Below are 17,038 nucleotides of genomic sequence, written 5' to 3' on the forward strand. Positions count from 1 at the left end.
AGTCGCGCAAAACACAACAACAATCAAGAACAAATCTGTTCGACGAAAAATGGTATATACGACCACTACCAAAGAGATTAAAAACACTACCGTGCTCAATCATTTTAATCAGAGTCCACACTGATTTTAATGCGTTTTCACTTATAGAACTTTTCTCTCTTGTTTTATGCTTGTAGGCCAAATTTAAGCGTTTCGTCGTTTTACGTACATTCATCTAACCAACCTACAACGGATAGTGAAGAGTCAGAAGAGGAATATGCTCCATCTTCATGCGTGTTAGACTTAGATGAAAAAACTAACACCGATACAAAAGCTGATTATGAACCTAAATCCCTGCCACTTCAAATCCCGTTAACAGATAAACCAACATTTATTTGCCAAAGCCCAACTGAAGCAAAGTTGGCTCATGAAACCAAAAGTGCAGAAACTTGTTCTTTTAGCAATGAGATTACCCCACCGCCACCAGTGCCCTATCTACTAACTGTGTTAGGTGACACACCGGAAGCAAATGGTTTTCAGCGTTTTCTCGAACGGGATGAGATTTTAGTTGGCAGTGAAGTATCCGATTTTAAATTGAAGGCACCTGGAGTTTTACGACACCATTGCGTTATCAGACGACACTTAGAAACCCTTTTTGATGAAACCAAAAATTTTAAAGCAACGCAAAAGTGGCGTGTTGTGGTGTCACCACTAAAATCAAGGGCAGAAGTTACAGTAAACGGTGTGAGAGTGTTGTCAAATCACACGTTGACTCATGGAGATATTTTATGTATCGGTAAAAGTATCATATACAAATACGAAGATCCTACTTCGAGCATAAACATTGACTGCTGTGTTGTCCCTTCACCTTCCGCCAAAAATAGAAAAGAAATTTTAATTTCAAGTGATGTAACAGAAAAGCAATCATCCGTAAGGAATTATGCTGACATAACACTTTCATCTCCGTTTTGTCCCGAAATACCAGCGATCATGGAGACTCAGCTCAGTTATGAGCGAAAATATGAAGATGAGATTTTGGACCAACTTTTCGACATTTTTTCTAACTTTTGCCTTGACAATATGGAAGAGCCACTTGCACCTGCCAATTTCCTTTGCCACATGATCACCCATGCTTGCTTAAACTTTGATCTTGCTGATAAGAATGAGTCATTGTTTAAAGTAGCAAGCCACATGCAAACGTTTGTTTTGGTGAGTACAACAGTGATTAAAACTTATTATCAATAGTATTTTCTTAACTATTATATATTTCTAATATAGAATGCAACCAGAAAAGTTTCAGTTCAAGACATTCAATCGTAAGTTTTTTATAAGACTTGCCACAAAAAACATTGGTATGGTAGGTCAAAAATAAAAAAGTGTCTTTGTCTTACGAAAATCACTGTGTCGGTAAGGCTGTTCTCCGCAGTCACAAGGTCCAGGATTTAAACTTATTTCAAACGTGGTATTGGCTAGCAAAAAGGGATAACACAATACACAAAACAAATTACTGAAATCTTTAAATGTCCTGCGCTCAGTAATCAGTGTGGTAAACAGTTCACTATTTATTTGGTATATTAGTTTGCCAAAACGATACAGCTTCTAAAACATCACATGAAAAAAACCTGCTGTTAAAAAATTCGGTTGTTTTCGACAATGCGTGGGATTTCTCATAAGAAAAAATTTCACTCAACTTTGATCGTTTCTAGTTTCTATAATACTAAAAAAAATTTAAATTTTATTTCCGATTTAGTATAATAAATGCTTCTTCATCAAAAATATATATATAAAAAATATAAAACATAGACTTTATTATTAAATATTTATTTATTTAACTTTTCGCATTGCACCGTCATTAGTAACTTTTATATACTAACAACGATTTAATACACAAAATAACTCTCAGCATACGTGCGGAATTATTCAATGAAGCAACGTAGACTTTTAATCCTAACGCATTAAATGCATTTAATCACTGTTGTGATAATATTTTACGCAACAATCGTTGCTATGTTACAACAATCTAATTGTTACTCAATCCAGATTATGACGCAAATATCCCAACTGTGAACTGCTACTGTGACGTAACAGTCTAACAGACAATATGTTCATCTAAGAATTGTATTTATAAATAATGCAACCGGTAAACGTAATCAAAGGTAATTTCCTAACTGGTCCAACCGTAACCGTAATCGCAAAAACACTGCGTATTTGATGTATATATATATATTGTTTTTGCTCTACAGCAGGGGTTCCCAAACTTATTTTATCGCGGGCCAATATGTGAAATTACAATTATACGTCGGGCAAGGTTTTCCTTGCTATATTTTACTTGTATTGGCCAAAATTTGGTTATATCGACTTGTATTGGCCAAAATTTGGTTATATCGAATACTGTTAGTTAGATCAGGAAGTTCGACACATATGCTTGTAATAAACATGGCTTCTAGAACAGATTAAACTACGTACTTGCGGAGTAAAAGACAAAGTTTCACAGTAAGGTTGGCTGATGCTGTGACAGTCATAATTATTTTTGTGACGTAACAAAGACAATGTAAATTATTACAGAAATCAATAAAACATTTTTAGACGATTTTTTAAAGTATTATGTTTATTTGTGAACGAAGGCAATCGGTAATTTTGAAGTCCTCTGAGGGCCATTTAATTTGCTCCTGCGGGCCGCGGTTTGGGAACCCCTGCTCTACTGAGTCACAGTTATAAAATAGTATAAAATACTGTAAAAAATATTTGGAACCACTGGATGAGAACGGTTTGAATTTTTAAAGATAAAAAGCGTTAGTGTTTATAGTAGAGGTAGAGACCTACCGATATCAACTTTTTACACCGATACCGATATTTACCAATATTTGTCACTATAGCGAAACATAAAATGATCAGTATTAATCAGAAGTAATGCCTGTATTCATTATATTGCAAGTTATATAGTTTGGTTGGTCTGCATGTTCTTAGGAAGTTGTTGCTTTTGTACTAAACTAGGAAAAACACAAACAACGCTAAACTACAATGCACGTGGGCGTTAAACTAAGACGCACGTAAAGGTCACTAACATGTACGTAAAGGCTAAACTACAACCTACGTAAAGGTCAAACTATAACGCCTAAATACGACGCTTGTAAATATGACGCACGTAAAGGTCAAACAACAACGCACCAGAAGCCTAAACTAACGAGACACATAGACATTAAACTACGACACACGTAAAGGTCAAGTGGGACGCATGTTGCTTGAATGAAATATTTTATCGCGCTATTTTACAGATACCGTTTATAGGTAGAACATAAATATCGGCCGACGATATTGGTAAACCGATATATTAGCCGAACCCTAGTTTATAGAGCTGGCACTGATCCAATAACGTGATCAAACCATGACAACCTGACTTTTTAAATTCTTCTTAGTCAAGCATATATTTAAGTATATATAAGTTATTCTTTCAGTAATGATCCATCTGAACATCTTCTTAAATCACTGCGCCTGGTTGTCTTCTGGATGTCAAACACTCTTGAGATATTTGAGTTCCTTCAGAAAGATTTAATTCCCCATGTCCTTGATTGTGTGGAAGAAGCAAAAAAGAAGTGAGTAAAATCATTCTTTACCACTGTACTATTGAAATTCAACTGTAGGCGACTTTTACAATTAGATGTGTTATTTTTCAGGAATTATGTTAGCTCAAAAATCCTGGATGAAGCTAAGAAGTTTGAAATTAATGAAGAAATCTTAGGGTTACTTGAAGAAGTCGTAATGTATGCATTCCAACAGCTGGTGTATTATCTTACCAAGGTACCATAGTTTTGATTTAGCAGTTCAAAATTAGCCTAATCTAGAGTCTTTAATAAATGTTTTGTTTCCACACATACAAAATCCCAGTAGTAGGCATTCAAATTCAAATATTAAATTTTATATTATATTTTTTTTAATCTTATTCAAAGTTACTAAATTCGCTTAAACACAACATAATACTCCTTTGATTTGGTGATTAGTATGTGACCACTGGACAACTTCAGTGTTTTTAACTCGGTATCCAACTACTTTTCAAAAGTTTACGAGGTGCATCGCACCTTTGCACCCCTGGATATTGTCGCCAGTGGTGCAGGCCCTCATAGTAGCCCTGGGGATGCCAAGATGATTCTAGAATAAAGAAACTAACGTAAAAGTGTGACACTTTACTTACTAGACCATAGCGGTAAAGATTCTAAAATAAAATTATAATAATTCCCAAGAAAATAAATGTGAATATTAATATTCGTCATAAAAAGTATTTATAGAACCTTGTACTAGTCCAGCTTCGAATAGATTATAACACTGGGTAACACCTTAAAATTAAAGCTTTAGTTACTTTAAAATAGATTAATACAGAAATGTTTATGTAAAACATCACAGTTCTTTTTAAAATAGTAATTATGTACATTTATATAGTTGGGTGGCGGAAGCCAGGACTCAGGCAAAGACAAAAGTAATGAAAAGAATTGTGTTGTTATACATTAACTTTTCCGCATTACTTTGACGAAAATAAAGTTTTAGATTTAAGGTATTACCTAGCGTTATATTTATAGCATAGCACTCACCTCGAGCCCTGCTAAATGGTTTTTTTAACTCAAGCCCTGCTAAATGAAATTAAATTTCTAAAAATTTTGTTAAAAGATTTTTGTACAGGCATTTTTTTGTGATCAGCACAGTTATGAGTCAAAGAGTTCGGGAATAAAATTTGTGGATTTGATTAACTCTTTTGGGAGATTTTTATGTATGGCTGATAATTTGGACAACTTATTAGAGACCACTGGGTTGGAGATTATTGAAAATACAATTTAAATTTAATGAAATATATATCTATATACTGTTTAAAATAACCAATATAAAACTACTGGTAAGAGCAAATACCATCCGATAAAATAAAAAGAAATAGAATTCTCAGTACCACCTTGCGGAAATAACATTCCACGTTTTGGCATATCGGCAAGTAAATTTAAAATATGTGCGCAGATTGAAATGAAATTTTGTGCTTAGAAAATATTTTAGAAAACTGCTTTATGTGTCAAAATACCACTGGTTAATTGTTTTCATAGACTTTGTATGGTTCATTACCGGCCATCCTGGATTGTAATCCATTTTCTGATGTTGAATCAACACCAAGTGTCAATCATGTGATTAAAGTGTACAACTATGCTTGGGAGATGACTCAAACATATTTAGTGAATCAACAGATTGCTGATCAGCTCTTCGCCTATCTGTTTTTCTTTACAAATGTTTCACTTTTCAATACGTTGATGGAAAATGGTATGTTGAGTGCCTTTTGCATGTTGTATAAAAATTACATTTATTAATATTTCATATCGGTTTAAAATTTAAATTTTGATGACAATTAGTGAATGTGAAAGTAAAGTGAAAACTTTGGTTTTGTTGACTGTGATATTTGCTTAATTTATTTTGGTTAAAGGAGAACTGAAATTTAATTTTATAGTTGGTAACACGTGTACAGATAGTCCCTTTTGTTAAATAGCCTATATACAATTATTTAAAACATTATCGTGTTTTTAAGTTATGGCCTGTTATATTTTCACTGGTGAGTGGTGGCGTCACTGGTAATTCTCGTCCAAGTGCTATTTTTACATGAAACTAATACACCAACCCTATCCATAGTCAACTTGTATCTAAAAGACTATGATATATTTTAATGCTTGTCTAGTTTATTATCTTTGCCCAAAAATGAGCCTTAGTTATAGTTTTATGTGCAAGGTCTTCAATGTATTAGCAAGTAGCCATGTTTGTACCACATTCTTAAATAGCTTTTTTGAATAATGGCCAAAACAATTTCATTTGTAAGTAACTTGATAAACACTCAGCGCTTCATTAACGTCAGATAGGCTAAAAATATTTGACTAGTCTTCTGCACTGTGTTTTTATTTATATTAAAAGTGTATGATTCCATTTACACCAGATGCTTCAACAAAATATTTCAAATGGGAAATGGGAGTTCGTATACGTGGCAACTTGGAAAAACTAGAGAACTGGGCAATTGAATTTGAATATTCATATCAAGTATCGGCTTTCCTTGTCAAGATATCTACCTTGGCAAACTTACTAGCCACCCCTCGTACACAAATGGCAAAGGTTTGTTACCCATGGCATATATATTTTTATGTGGCAAGTGCACCTGAGATGATTAAATTATGACTGTTTCATTTTTATGCAGTACACCTGGTCAACATTTCGTAAAAACTTTCATGGCTTAAACTCTGCTCAGCTCTGTCATGTGCTTGAGTGCTACCAAATGACTGGCCAGCAACAGAAACCAACAAGTTGGTTTCCTGATCAAGAAGTGGAAATGAATACCAGTGGCGAAGGTTAGCCCCATATATTAGTTTTAGTTACCCCTTATTTATATATACGTATAACGTATGGTTATTAGAGTTAAATCGGGTTGTCTATTTCAGCCTGCTCAATTAAACGTTACGGAGTAAAATGAGCCAGTTTGATAGTAGGAACAGGGGGGTTTAATCAAACAGGAAATAATAACTAGTGGTAAAAGTTGGCATAATGTATTGGACCTATTGGTTCAAGTTACCTAATACTTATATTTTCCGTATGGTTGTTAAACAGTTGAATGTTTGTAATAGATGCAGTGATGGAGAGTTATGAAAGTCATCCTCCCCTTACACTTCCTGTCAGTGGTTCAAGAATCAACCTGGGTGAATTACCAAACAATCCAAAACTGCAAAATCTGATCGCCAGTTTTAAACACAAAGTATATAGTCCTCACACTGAACAACTATGCAAAGAGTTTAAAAATGAAAAGAAGCAATCATTTTTGTCCAATGAGTTGAAAGTTACAATGCCCACCTCTCCAGATGTTGTTCCAATGTCTTACCCGGATCTTCTTCCTGAATCCGAGAGCTCTGCTGCTAATGTTGCTTCATCTGGGGGTTTTGGAAGAATTGTTTCATCATCATCATCATGTTCGTCATCTTCAGAACCTGAGGCTTATATTGTAAAGAACTGGAAGTATGATGAAGAAGCAAATGCATCAAAAGCAATAAACAAATTGGTTGAGTTTAACCTTTCAAATAACCAATCTGACAGCAGAAGAACTTAGACAAGATTGCGACAGTTTACTTGTACTACCAGTAGCAGAAATAGAGTCATTTAATTCTCGTATCTCAAAATCTACACATCATGGTAAGTAGTTTAAAAAAAGGTTTGATAGGCTTCTGACTTTCTAAAACCTATGTGAATCCTGATACTATGCGAAATAACTTAATTTTTTAAAACAGAAATCTCGTCTCCAGCTGATACATCAGTATGTAGTGATAACAGTATGCCAAAAGAAGTTTTTATTGTGGACATTAAAAAAGGAAAACAAGGTCTTGGTGTTGGGTTGGTGGATGGCACTATTACATCATTAGGTTTACCAGGAATATTCGTTCGATCACTAATTCCCGACGGTCCGTCAGTTAAGGTAAGGGTTCTAACTTTCATTTACTTTTCATTGGATGAATGAATAAATAAATGATTTTTTTATTTCTTTTTATGTATGGCTGATAATTTGGACAACCCATTAGTGACCACTGGGTTGGAGCAATACTGTGTTTTTGTATATTTAAAACAAACATGTTGTAACCGTTTTTTTTTATACTTTTTCTCTTGTAAATCAGTTTCTTTCAAGCACTATTATCCAAAAGACTATTAGTAAAGACTAGTGTTTTTAAACCTGAAAGTTGCGATGCCTTTAGGACAGTGGTTCTTAAACTTGGGGGCGCGCCCCCCTAGGGGGGTGTTTAACACTCGGAAGGGGGGGCGCGAAAAACTATAAAATAAAGTCTTATTACATTGGTGTTCAAAATGATAAAATACGACGCACGTAAAAGGTAGATTCAAAAAGCAAACATTTAAGCCTGTTTTTAAACCTCCTTCACATGCTAAATGATGTGGTGTCAATCCCTATTATGATGCAAATAATCGCCGTGTGAATTGCTATTATGTCGTAATTAATTGCCAGGCAAAACAATCGCTATTATAATACAATGAATCCCTACTATTTCGTAACAAACAGTCTACCTGGCTAAGAAAAACAAGGTAAATATGAGGCTAAACTACGACGCAATCGTAAACCGAACGGTTATTTGATTTCACTTTTGCGTTGATCGCGATAACCGAATAAAATATTTAAAACTAATTTTGTCTGTATTTTATAATCTTTTGTATGTTTACAAAGAAAAAACATTCGCTGTAACAAATCCGAAAAAAAAAAGTAAACAGTTAAAGTTGAGTGAAACTTTTTTTACAGGGAGTTTTGTGCATTATCGCTGACATTAGTTAATTTTCAACCTTTTTTAAATTTAAAAAGTTTTATGTCTGCCTGGTACCTTCTGTATCATTTTCTATGTAAAAAAGGGTTGATTGTTGTGTTGAAAAGTGAGAACAATCGGTTATGCAACTAGAAAAATTAAAACCTAATAAAGTCTAGATTTTATATTGTTTCATATTTTCCAATGTTTCATTTTTTTCCTATTTATTTATTAGATTCATTGTGACAAATTAAAGATATCGAATTTTCTTTAGCAGTTTAGAAACCATCAAAGTTAAGAAACCCTTTTTTTTTACTCAATTGTTTGTTTTTCTGGTTTTCTAAAACTTTGGCGGTACCTTTGTTTGAGCATCTCTACCTCTACCTAATACCAAATTTAGATTTTTTGTTGGTTTGCCGCTTTAAGTTTAAGATATTTTTCTAGCACATACACTCTAAGCATCATGATGTAATAAGATGTTGGTTACAAGAAGGGAGATTACAACTGGGTGATCGGATATTGGCAGCAAATGGTGTCAGTCTAATAAACATGTCCTACCATGAGTAAGTTTGTTTCATGTTAAGTCTAATTTGTTGTACTACATGATTTTTGATTTATCTCCTATATATATATTTATAAAGACTTTGTTGCCACTGCTAGTATATCAGAAAATCAAGGTCTCTCGATATGTATTTGACAATTTTAATGTTGATTTACACCACCCGTTATCATCATAATATAGAACAAATAAAATGCAACAAAACATAGTTGAAGCCACACAAATACAGAGATCTTGGGTCGCATGCAAATGATTTAAATATAAACAATTGTGAACATAAAAACTAAAGAGTTAAAACATCAGGTTTTATAAATCTGATATGTACAATTTAATAATGTCCGTCAAAATGATAAGCACTGTGGTATGCAAGAAGAAAGAAAACTCAATATAGCACCAGTGAAATGTAAAATATGAGATGAATTAAAGTACCTTTTATCAGGCTTGTCCACCAGTTATGAATTAAAATATTAGAATAATAATTGAACTAATACATTCTCATGTTGCACGGCAAAAACAGATGTTAAAACATAGGTGTACTGCCTGCTTCAGTTACCTCATATAGTGTCATTCATGTTACTTAAACCATTTTACTTTCTGTATTTTATGACCCAAATAACTGTACCTGCCTTTGCGACAGGGCAATGCGGGCAGTGTGGCAAGCTGGTGATAATATCAGACTTCTGGTTGGTCGATGTGGTTCGGATGTTGCTATAAAAATTACCTCGTCAAGTTGCTGATGTAAACAAATATGAAGATCTGTAATTAGCCATGAGGTGTATGAAACAGAACACCCAGGTATTAATAACTGCAGCAAATTTTGCGGAATTGCTAAAATCAGTAAACTTAAATTGTAATTAATAACTTTTTTTGAATAGTTAATATGATGGTAATGATCATCTATCTGATTACCTAACTAGATCATCAACACTTTGTTTACATACCTTCTTTTTAAAGTATGTGCATGGTGTGTCAGTTTGCTTTTAGGATAACATAAAAGAACAATTATCAGTGCATCATTACAAATCTTTTTATGCCCGAGCAATTGTTGGTCACCTAAGGGTCGTAGAAGTGCTTTTATTGGAACAGTTGTTGTTTTTATTTGTGGGGCCCATTTAGGCAAATCTCATTTCTCAACCCTTACATCTCAAGTTTTTTATCTCTTAACTAAAGTCAAATCTATTAAAATATAGTAAGATAGAATAATTCATTTTTTCCTGAAATTTGTTAGTAAGTTTGAACGAGAAAGCATCTCTATTATACCTTTGTATCATTAATTGTAATTGAAACATTACGTTTAAGTTCAACATTAAACATTTTTACATGTCAACAAGGTTAACTAGTGTTTAAAGTTCTCAACACATTGTGCGGGTTTCCTAATATTCGTTCCGACAAATATATTTGTACCGGACGATATTGTGCATGTGATGCTACTACATATTTAACCAGGTCAACCTTGTTAAACATATAATGTGGCTTTGTAAAAAAAAACAATTCAAGGGCAAACTTACTAACCTATATTTGCATCGGTTCAGGGTACATTTCTACTAGCTGTACTGTTGGCGTCGCTATATGTCTGTATAGGGTAACAATAATTTACTGACGCGCAGATGTGCGGATGCTTACGGACAACAACCAAAATACAATAAACGTTCATAGTACTTACGAATGATGGTGTATGTGCATTATATAGTTAGGGATTGTGGTGTATATGTATTATATAGTTGCAAATGGTGGTGTATATGCATTATATAGTTGCGGACGGTGTTATGTAGTAGGGTGGAGGAAGATGGAACAGATGCTCATTCTTTTTTTTGCCCAATTTGGTAGTAAACAAAGAACTTTCACCACGATCAGCATTTTGGAAGTTATATGTGCTGAAGGTGTCCCATCTTTTCCCATCCTACTATACATGTAATATAAAGTTACAGTTAATGGTATAGTACAATGGGGGAAGATGGGGCACTAAAGCACATATTGCCAAATATTTCCAAAATCAAAATAAATGACGGTTTTTGGGAAATGCAACGAATTAGTACGATCATTTCTTTATTAATTGACACCAATTTAATAAAATATAATAAAACACACGAGGAGTTATTTGGCAATCCGCACAACAGGTGAAATTTTACAAATTTGAAAACACACAGGATAAGATGAGACAGTTTAAAATCATTGTTAATTTTGATTATTAGGTGTATTTATAAATAAGAATATACGTAAATAACACGAAATAATACTGTACAATTTGAAAATTAGGTCGTTTACATGGCAAAGAAACTAGCACAGCCTGTTAAACTCGGTAGGTTAAATACACGTTGCAGAATACTGCTGATGTAGGCTAAATATATTTCAATTTAGAGTCCCATCTTCCCCCACATTGTAGTTTTGTATGTTTTCATTGCCAAACTTTGAAATATTTGCTTTTAATTTAGTAATTTATACCTCAAGGTGTTTTCAACTAAAAGATACTGATATAATAAAAAGATAATATTTTGAAAATATATTCGAAATTTGGTCATTTGCACTTGGTGATAATTTATGAGAAGTGACTTGTGCCAAAAACAGAGTAGTAATACCCAATTTGTAGCAAAAATAAAAACTTTATCAATAGTTATTATCAATTTTCTGTTATTACAAGTTTATATACATTTGTAGGATACAATATTTATCCATTGACGTTCGAACATTACCCATAGTCGTTCAAACAATATCAATTATTATGCAATAATATAATGTATAGGTAACATGTTAAATACTATAGCAGTAGGGCAAGTAAATGAATGTTTAGACCTAATTTTCAAAGCGTACAGTATTATTTCGTGTTATTTACGTATATTTCTATTAATAAATACACTTAATAATCAAAATTAACAATGATTTTAAACTGTCCCATCTTATCCTGTGTGTTTTCGAATTTGTAAAAGTTCACCTGTTGTGCAGATCGGTAAATAACTCCTCGTGTGTTTTATTATATTTTCTTAAATTGTTGTCAATTAATAAAGAAATGATAGTACTAATTCGTGGTATTACCCAAAAACCGTCATCTATTTTGATTTTGGAAATATTTGGCAATATGTGCTTAAGAGTCCCATCTTCTCCCATTGTATTATATATTTCCATGATTTAGCAAGCATTAAAAAATAGCACCTTACTATTTCGCATTTTTTCACTTGTTTAAAGTATACTGTTTTTATTATACATATTTTTTTAATAATTAAAAACAGTAATCAGCTTTGACGGGCGTTTTATAAAGTCATGATAATACTGTTGAATAATTCTGTGACCTTATTTTCCTGATTATCATTAAATAGGGGTCCGTAAAAGAAAAATTAAAAAAAAGTTTCGTCTGACAAAGTGTCCTATTTTCCCCTACCCTACTATACATTTAAGCCTGTTCACGTTAACTCCAACAGATATTCACATAAAAAGTGGTCATGTCCGAGTTAAATTTTACACGATACTAAAACACACGTGTATACGAGATACGCAGAAAATCTCATAAAATGATCATTAAAGGTAATTGCTGTCGTAAAAACGTGGCAGCGAAAATGATCCCAAGAATAATGTTTTAATACTGAAAAGTATATTTTTATTTCCAAACAAAATAATAACGAAAAAAATGCTGCATAGAAATTTATAGGTCATCTTTTCTTTTACGGACGTGATTGCTTTGCTAAAAGAACTATCATCAAAAATGTCATACATGTTGAAATTTAGGAAATTCGGTAAAAAGTGCTTTCGTCGGTGTAATAAGCTTGTATTTTGCTATTAAAATAAAGCTGAACTTTTATGTAACATGTTCATTCGAAGAAAAAAATTGTAATGTATAACTTTGTTTGGATGCTGTTTTATTTTTCGAAACTTTCGTGCTACCACTCCACATTTGATTATCTCTATCAATACAAACCCGATTTATTTTGTATTTTCATTTTGAACACTTCATATATAGACCACATGCAAACCTTATAGATCACTTATATTGCTATAAATGAAACGCCTTCAGATAACGAAGAATGCAGCTCGTTACAGCAATAAGGCGCAGGCACAATCGCTTACGGCAAAATTCTCGATTTATTGCAGCTTTCGGCGATAGCCATACGTGGACGGAATATCCTTAGAATCTTGTTTCCCTTTCCTTGTGTGCTGTGTATGTTTTTCTTACTTGGACAGTCTATAGTATGCAATTGGGTTTCAGACAAATTATAAACCCTATATGCAGTTATTTGAAACGTGTATGTAGCATATATTCCCTATTTTTACCAGTTTTAGTCTAAACAGCCGATTAAAATAACTGTCGCGACATCAAGTTAAGGTTCATAAGGTTTGGTGACAGAAAAATATTTATACGCGCGGCCGGGTTTTAACGTTGAAAGAGTTTTAATGAATTCTCCGCCTCAGGTGATGAAAGTTCTGATAAAGCACAGTAATTAGGAGCTTAAAATTATAATTAGTGGTTGCATAATTCGTTTTATACACTGTGAGGAATTGCGAAAAGAAGTTCTAAGGACAATTAGTGATGTTTATACAACGTAAATCAAGGTTTCTGTCTATCCAGTAAAATGTTTTTGCAGAGCTTATATTTTTGCAATCTAATGTTAAGTTAAGCATAAACAAGCCATAAACGAAAAATATTAATTTTAAACACGGAAGGTATATTGTATGAAATGACGTAACTAACGCTTTATGGTGATTTCTTATTAGAGTTTTCCAAAGATTTATGCGAACCTTCTAAGATGCCGTTTACTTATTTACCATCTGCTATAGTATCACTGGCAGCTTTATTTTCAACAACTGTCGTTCTAATGTCTTGCTTGTTTTGCAAACGTATCTTCACAAGAAAAACATCCGGTAAGATAATCCATAAATATATTTAAAACTGATTGTAGTAGAATGAAACATTAAAACGGTCAAAATTTTGTAGTTTTAGGTTTGTTATTATCTGTAGTTCAGTATCGTGTAGGTAAAAAAATAGACTGATATATTTCGTACAGTTTGATTTTGTCCTAAAAAAGGTTTTTGCTTTGTGCAAATACCTATGATGAGAAAAATGGGTAGGGGACATGTCTTATAATTAGGTTTAGTAGGTTAAGTTTAGAGTACATATATAGTATAGTTTACGTGGCAAAAAACTGCCACAGCCTGTTAATTTTGATATTAGAGTAACTAAATGCTGCAGAATACAATTAATATAAAAATAATCATTTTTTGCTCTGTCGTACCCCTCGTTGTAGTTGCGTTGGTTTTTATTGTCATAAACTCTGAAAGTCTTGTTTTTAATTCTATAGTGTATACCTCAGCGGTTATTAAAAGATAGTATAATGATATAATACTAAAATAAGGTAGTCTATGCTTCTTAATTATTAAAATCTACCAATATGAAAACATTGGTTTTATAGATTTTATATGCATTAAAGTTTCATATATCACTTGTTCATAAACTTAATGAAACCAGAAAATCAGTCGAACATAAATGATTGTGAAAATGATAGCACCGTTCTTGCGAAAACATTTGAGGATAATGAAAAAAGTGAACATGGAACAGAAAACGTATTATTTGGTAAAGACGACGAGACCAAGGATGCTTACTTACAGGATGAAACAAAAAAGAAACTAAGTCCAAGGCATATAGAGGTAAGTACTATATATACAATATTTTTAGAGAAATATACTATTTTTCACATAGAGCACAATGCAACTAATTTATTGTACCATATAGTAGGATGGGGGAAGAGGGGACACCTTTAATACATAATATCCAAATAGCCTCATCGTGTTTTAAACAATTAACAACGGTCTGTGGAAGTCGTGAGGATACGGTTTTATGATTCATTGAATGTTCTTTGTTTACTACCAAATGGAAAGAGAAAACCAAACGGAAAGGTGTCCCATCTTTCCCCACCCTACCATACATATAGTACAGCACTACAGCATTTGCCTTTCAACGGAGCATTTCAGGTCTAGGCAAATACTTCAATACCATGTTCCACGTATGTATCATGTGCCCTTGGATAAGATACATTTATTCTCACGGATCAGTAAAAACATACAAATTATTTTATTTTAACTGCATGATGATTATAGCATTAGTGTCATATCGCACATGTAATATATATATATAGTATGGTGGGGGCATACAGGACACTGTTAACACAAAATATCCAAATATTTTGATCGCGTTTTAAACGACTAACAATAGTCTATAGGAGTCGTGACGATACGGTTTTATAATTCTTTGAATATTCTCTGTTTACTAGCAAACGGTGCTAGAAAAAGGCGGAAAAGGTGTTCCATTTTCCCACCCTATGCTCTATATACTATAGTCTCCCCGTTCGGGTACTTTGAGCTAAGAAGTATAACCTATTATCAATAACTTTTTAAGCATAAGCACGAATGGTTGCACCTTTCTTGTGTTGATTTCAGATAATTAGTCAAGTGTCAGGAAGTACGAAAAACAACTGTACAGATCAGCACCAAGAGCAAAATAAAGGTAATTTTTAAAAAGTAACTTTATAAGACACGTATGTGCCCTATATGGAGACATCATAATTCACGCATCTCGCGCCACTTGAATAAAATCCAAACATAAAATATCATTATGAATTTTAGAATAAATGTTCAGATTAAAAACCACATATTTATTGAACAATCAAAAGTACTCATTGGAGATTTGGACGGAAAGCGTAATAAACTGATAAACTATAGAACAGAATCATTCCAAAATTCTTAAAAAGGAGTCATGTAAAGAATAGGGGTCACTCAACGTTCACCTTTTTCATTATCCAGATCGCAACCGCTATAGACCATTGACAGTTCTATTAAGACACATCATGGTCTATTTTACTAAACTATATAGTAGGATAGGGGAAGATGGAACACCTTTAGCACATGATATACAAATATCCTGATCGTGTTTTAAACAATTAACAACGGTCTTTCGGAGTCATGAGCATACGGTTTAATAATTCTTTAAATGTTCTTTGTTTACTACCAAATGTGACGAGAAAATAGAATGAAAATGTGTCCTATCTTCCCCCACCCTACTATATTAATTAATATGAGATATTACATTTACATGTTTATTAGAAACCCATCAACTTATGTTTAAGCATTTATTCTATAAATTGAAAAAATAAAGACTTAAAGCGATAATACAAATTACAAACAGTGGTGAAGTATATGCTGGTTTAATACATGCCTTTTTTTACAAAAACGTATATTTTTACGACTAGCATGTTTTAAAGCTTCTCACTCGTATGTTCATTAAAGGATCATATACCAACGAAAAATCGAAGTTTGTGTATTAATCGCAGAAATAAAAACGAGTAGAACGCGCAACTGCCCAAAACAGCGATACATTTTTTTCCTATTCACGTGACCGCCAACTCCGTCCCCATTTCGCTTGGTCTCCATTGTAAAAAATAGGCGCACAGTGATTTTGGGAGGTTTTAGCTGTTTATTTTAAAACCTACATCAGCTATTCAAGTTTTTCGGGCTAGTTTAGTTATTTGGTAGGTCAACGCTTACAGTTTACCACTTGTTTAGGAAATTTAAATGTTTAATAAATTTAATAAAAACGTTCAAACAAACGGTTTGTTAGAAATATATATATAAATTTAAATTAAGTAAAAAAAAACGAAGAAAAACTACACAAAACGCCCTGAATTCAATCGACTACAACAGTAAACGGGAACGAATCACGAAAGAGAAAGAGTGTATCAGCTCTCTCCTTTGCCGACATTTAAGATGAAAAAAAATTCACTAAAGTTTGATCGCTTCTAGTTTGTAAAATACTAAAGAAAATTTAAATTTTATTTCTGACTTGGTATAATAAATGCTTCTTCTTTGTGACTGTTTTAGAAAATCTAAAAATGCAAACTTCATTATGTTTTAATTTTCGATTAAACATAGATACATAATATGCTGACTCACACTTTTTTTCCTATTAGTCAATTTTTGGCACTTCTTTGTATTAAAATTTTGGTTATGTCTCACTAGTACCTACTGTACCTTTTTTTATAAAAAAGTCCGTTTTTAGTGCTGAACATAGGGTTTAAAAATATGCTGAGCCAGCATAATCTGGTATTAATGAATGAATAAATGTATCTTACTTTAACCTCGCGTGGCCGGAAAACGACAGTCGTTATAACACGGGTCTAACACCTCGTGGCAGCTTACGAGTTACCATGTATATTACTTTGTG

General features: G+C 32.9%; 2 protein-coding genes across 2 annotated transcripts in view; both read left to right on the forward strand.

Moving 5' to 3' along the window:
• Positions 1 to 10,171, forward strand: part of LOC100185333 (ras-associating and dilute domain-containing protein-like) — an 18,400-nt gene extending 8,229 nt beyond the window's left edge. The window contains exons 7-17 of the mRNA XM_026839842.1: positions 177 to 1,188; positions 1,258 to 1,295; positions 3,435 to 3,572; positions 3,654 to 3,777; positions 5,061 to 5,271; positions 5,933 to 6,105; positions 6,188 to 6,338; positions 6,612 to 7,170; positions 7,266 to 7,450; positions 8,724 to 8,842; positions 9,476 to 10,171. Coding sequence (XP_026695643.1) covers positions 177 to 1,188; positions 1,258 to 1,295; positions 3,435 to 3,572; positions 3,654 to 3,777; positions 5,061 to 5,271; positions 5,933 to 6,105; positions 6,188 to 6,338; positions 6,612 to 7,087 — 2,323 coding nt within the window. The 3' untranslated portion in view covers positions 7,088 to 7,170; positions 7,266 to 7,450; positions 8,724 to 8,842; positions 9,476 to 10,171. The remainder of the gene's footprint in view (positions 1 to 176; positions 1,189 to 1,257; positions 1,296 to 3,434; positions 3,573 to 3,653; positions 3,778 to 5,060; positions 5,272 to 5,932; positions 6,106 to 6,187; positions 6,339 to 6,611; positions 7,171 to 7,265; positions 7,451 to 8,723; positions 8,843 to 9,475) is intronic.
• Positions 10,172 to 13,358: 3,187 nt separating this feature from the next.
• The window catches only part of LOC100182972 (epiplakin), a 5,604-nt gene continuing 1,924 nt past the window's right edge, over positions 13,359 to 17,038 (forward strand). Inside the window, exons 1-4 of the mRNA XM_026839843.1 lie at positions 13,359 to 13,377; positions 13,540 to 13,686; positions 14,291 to 14,469; positions 15,259 to 15,325. Of these exons, the coding sequence (XP_026695644.1) occupies positions 13,572 to 13,686; positions 14,291 to 14,469; positions 15,259 to 15,325 (361 nt within the window). The 5' untranslated portion in view covers positions 13,359 to 13,377; positions 13,540 to 13,571. The remainder of the gene's footprint in view (positions 13,378 to 13,539; positions 13,687 to 14,290; positions 14,470 to 15,258; positions 15,326 to 17,038) is intronic.

Source organism: Ciona intestinalis, unplaced genomic scaffold (genome assembly GCF_000224145.3).
Source record: "Ciona intestinalis unplaced genomic scaffold, KH HT001058.1, whole genome shotgun sequence".
Taxonomy (NCBI): Eukaryota; Metazoa; Chordata; class Ascidiacea; order Phlebobranchia; family Cionidae; genus Ciona; species Ciona intestinalis.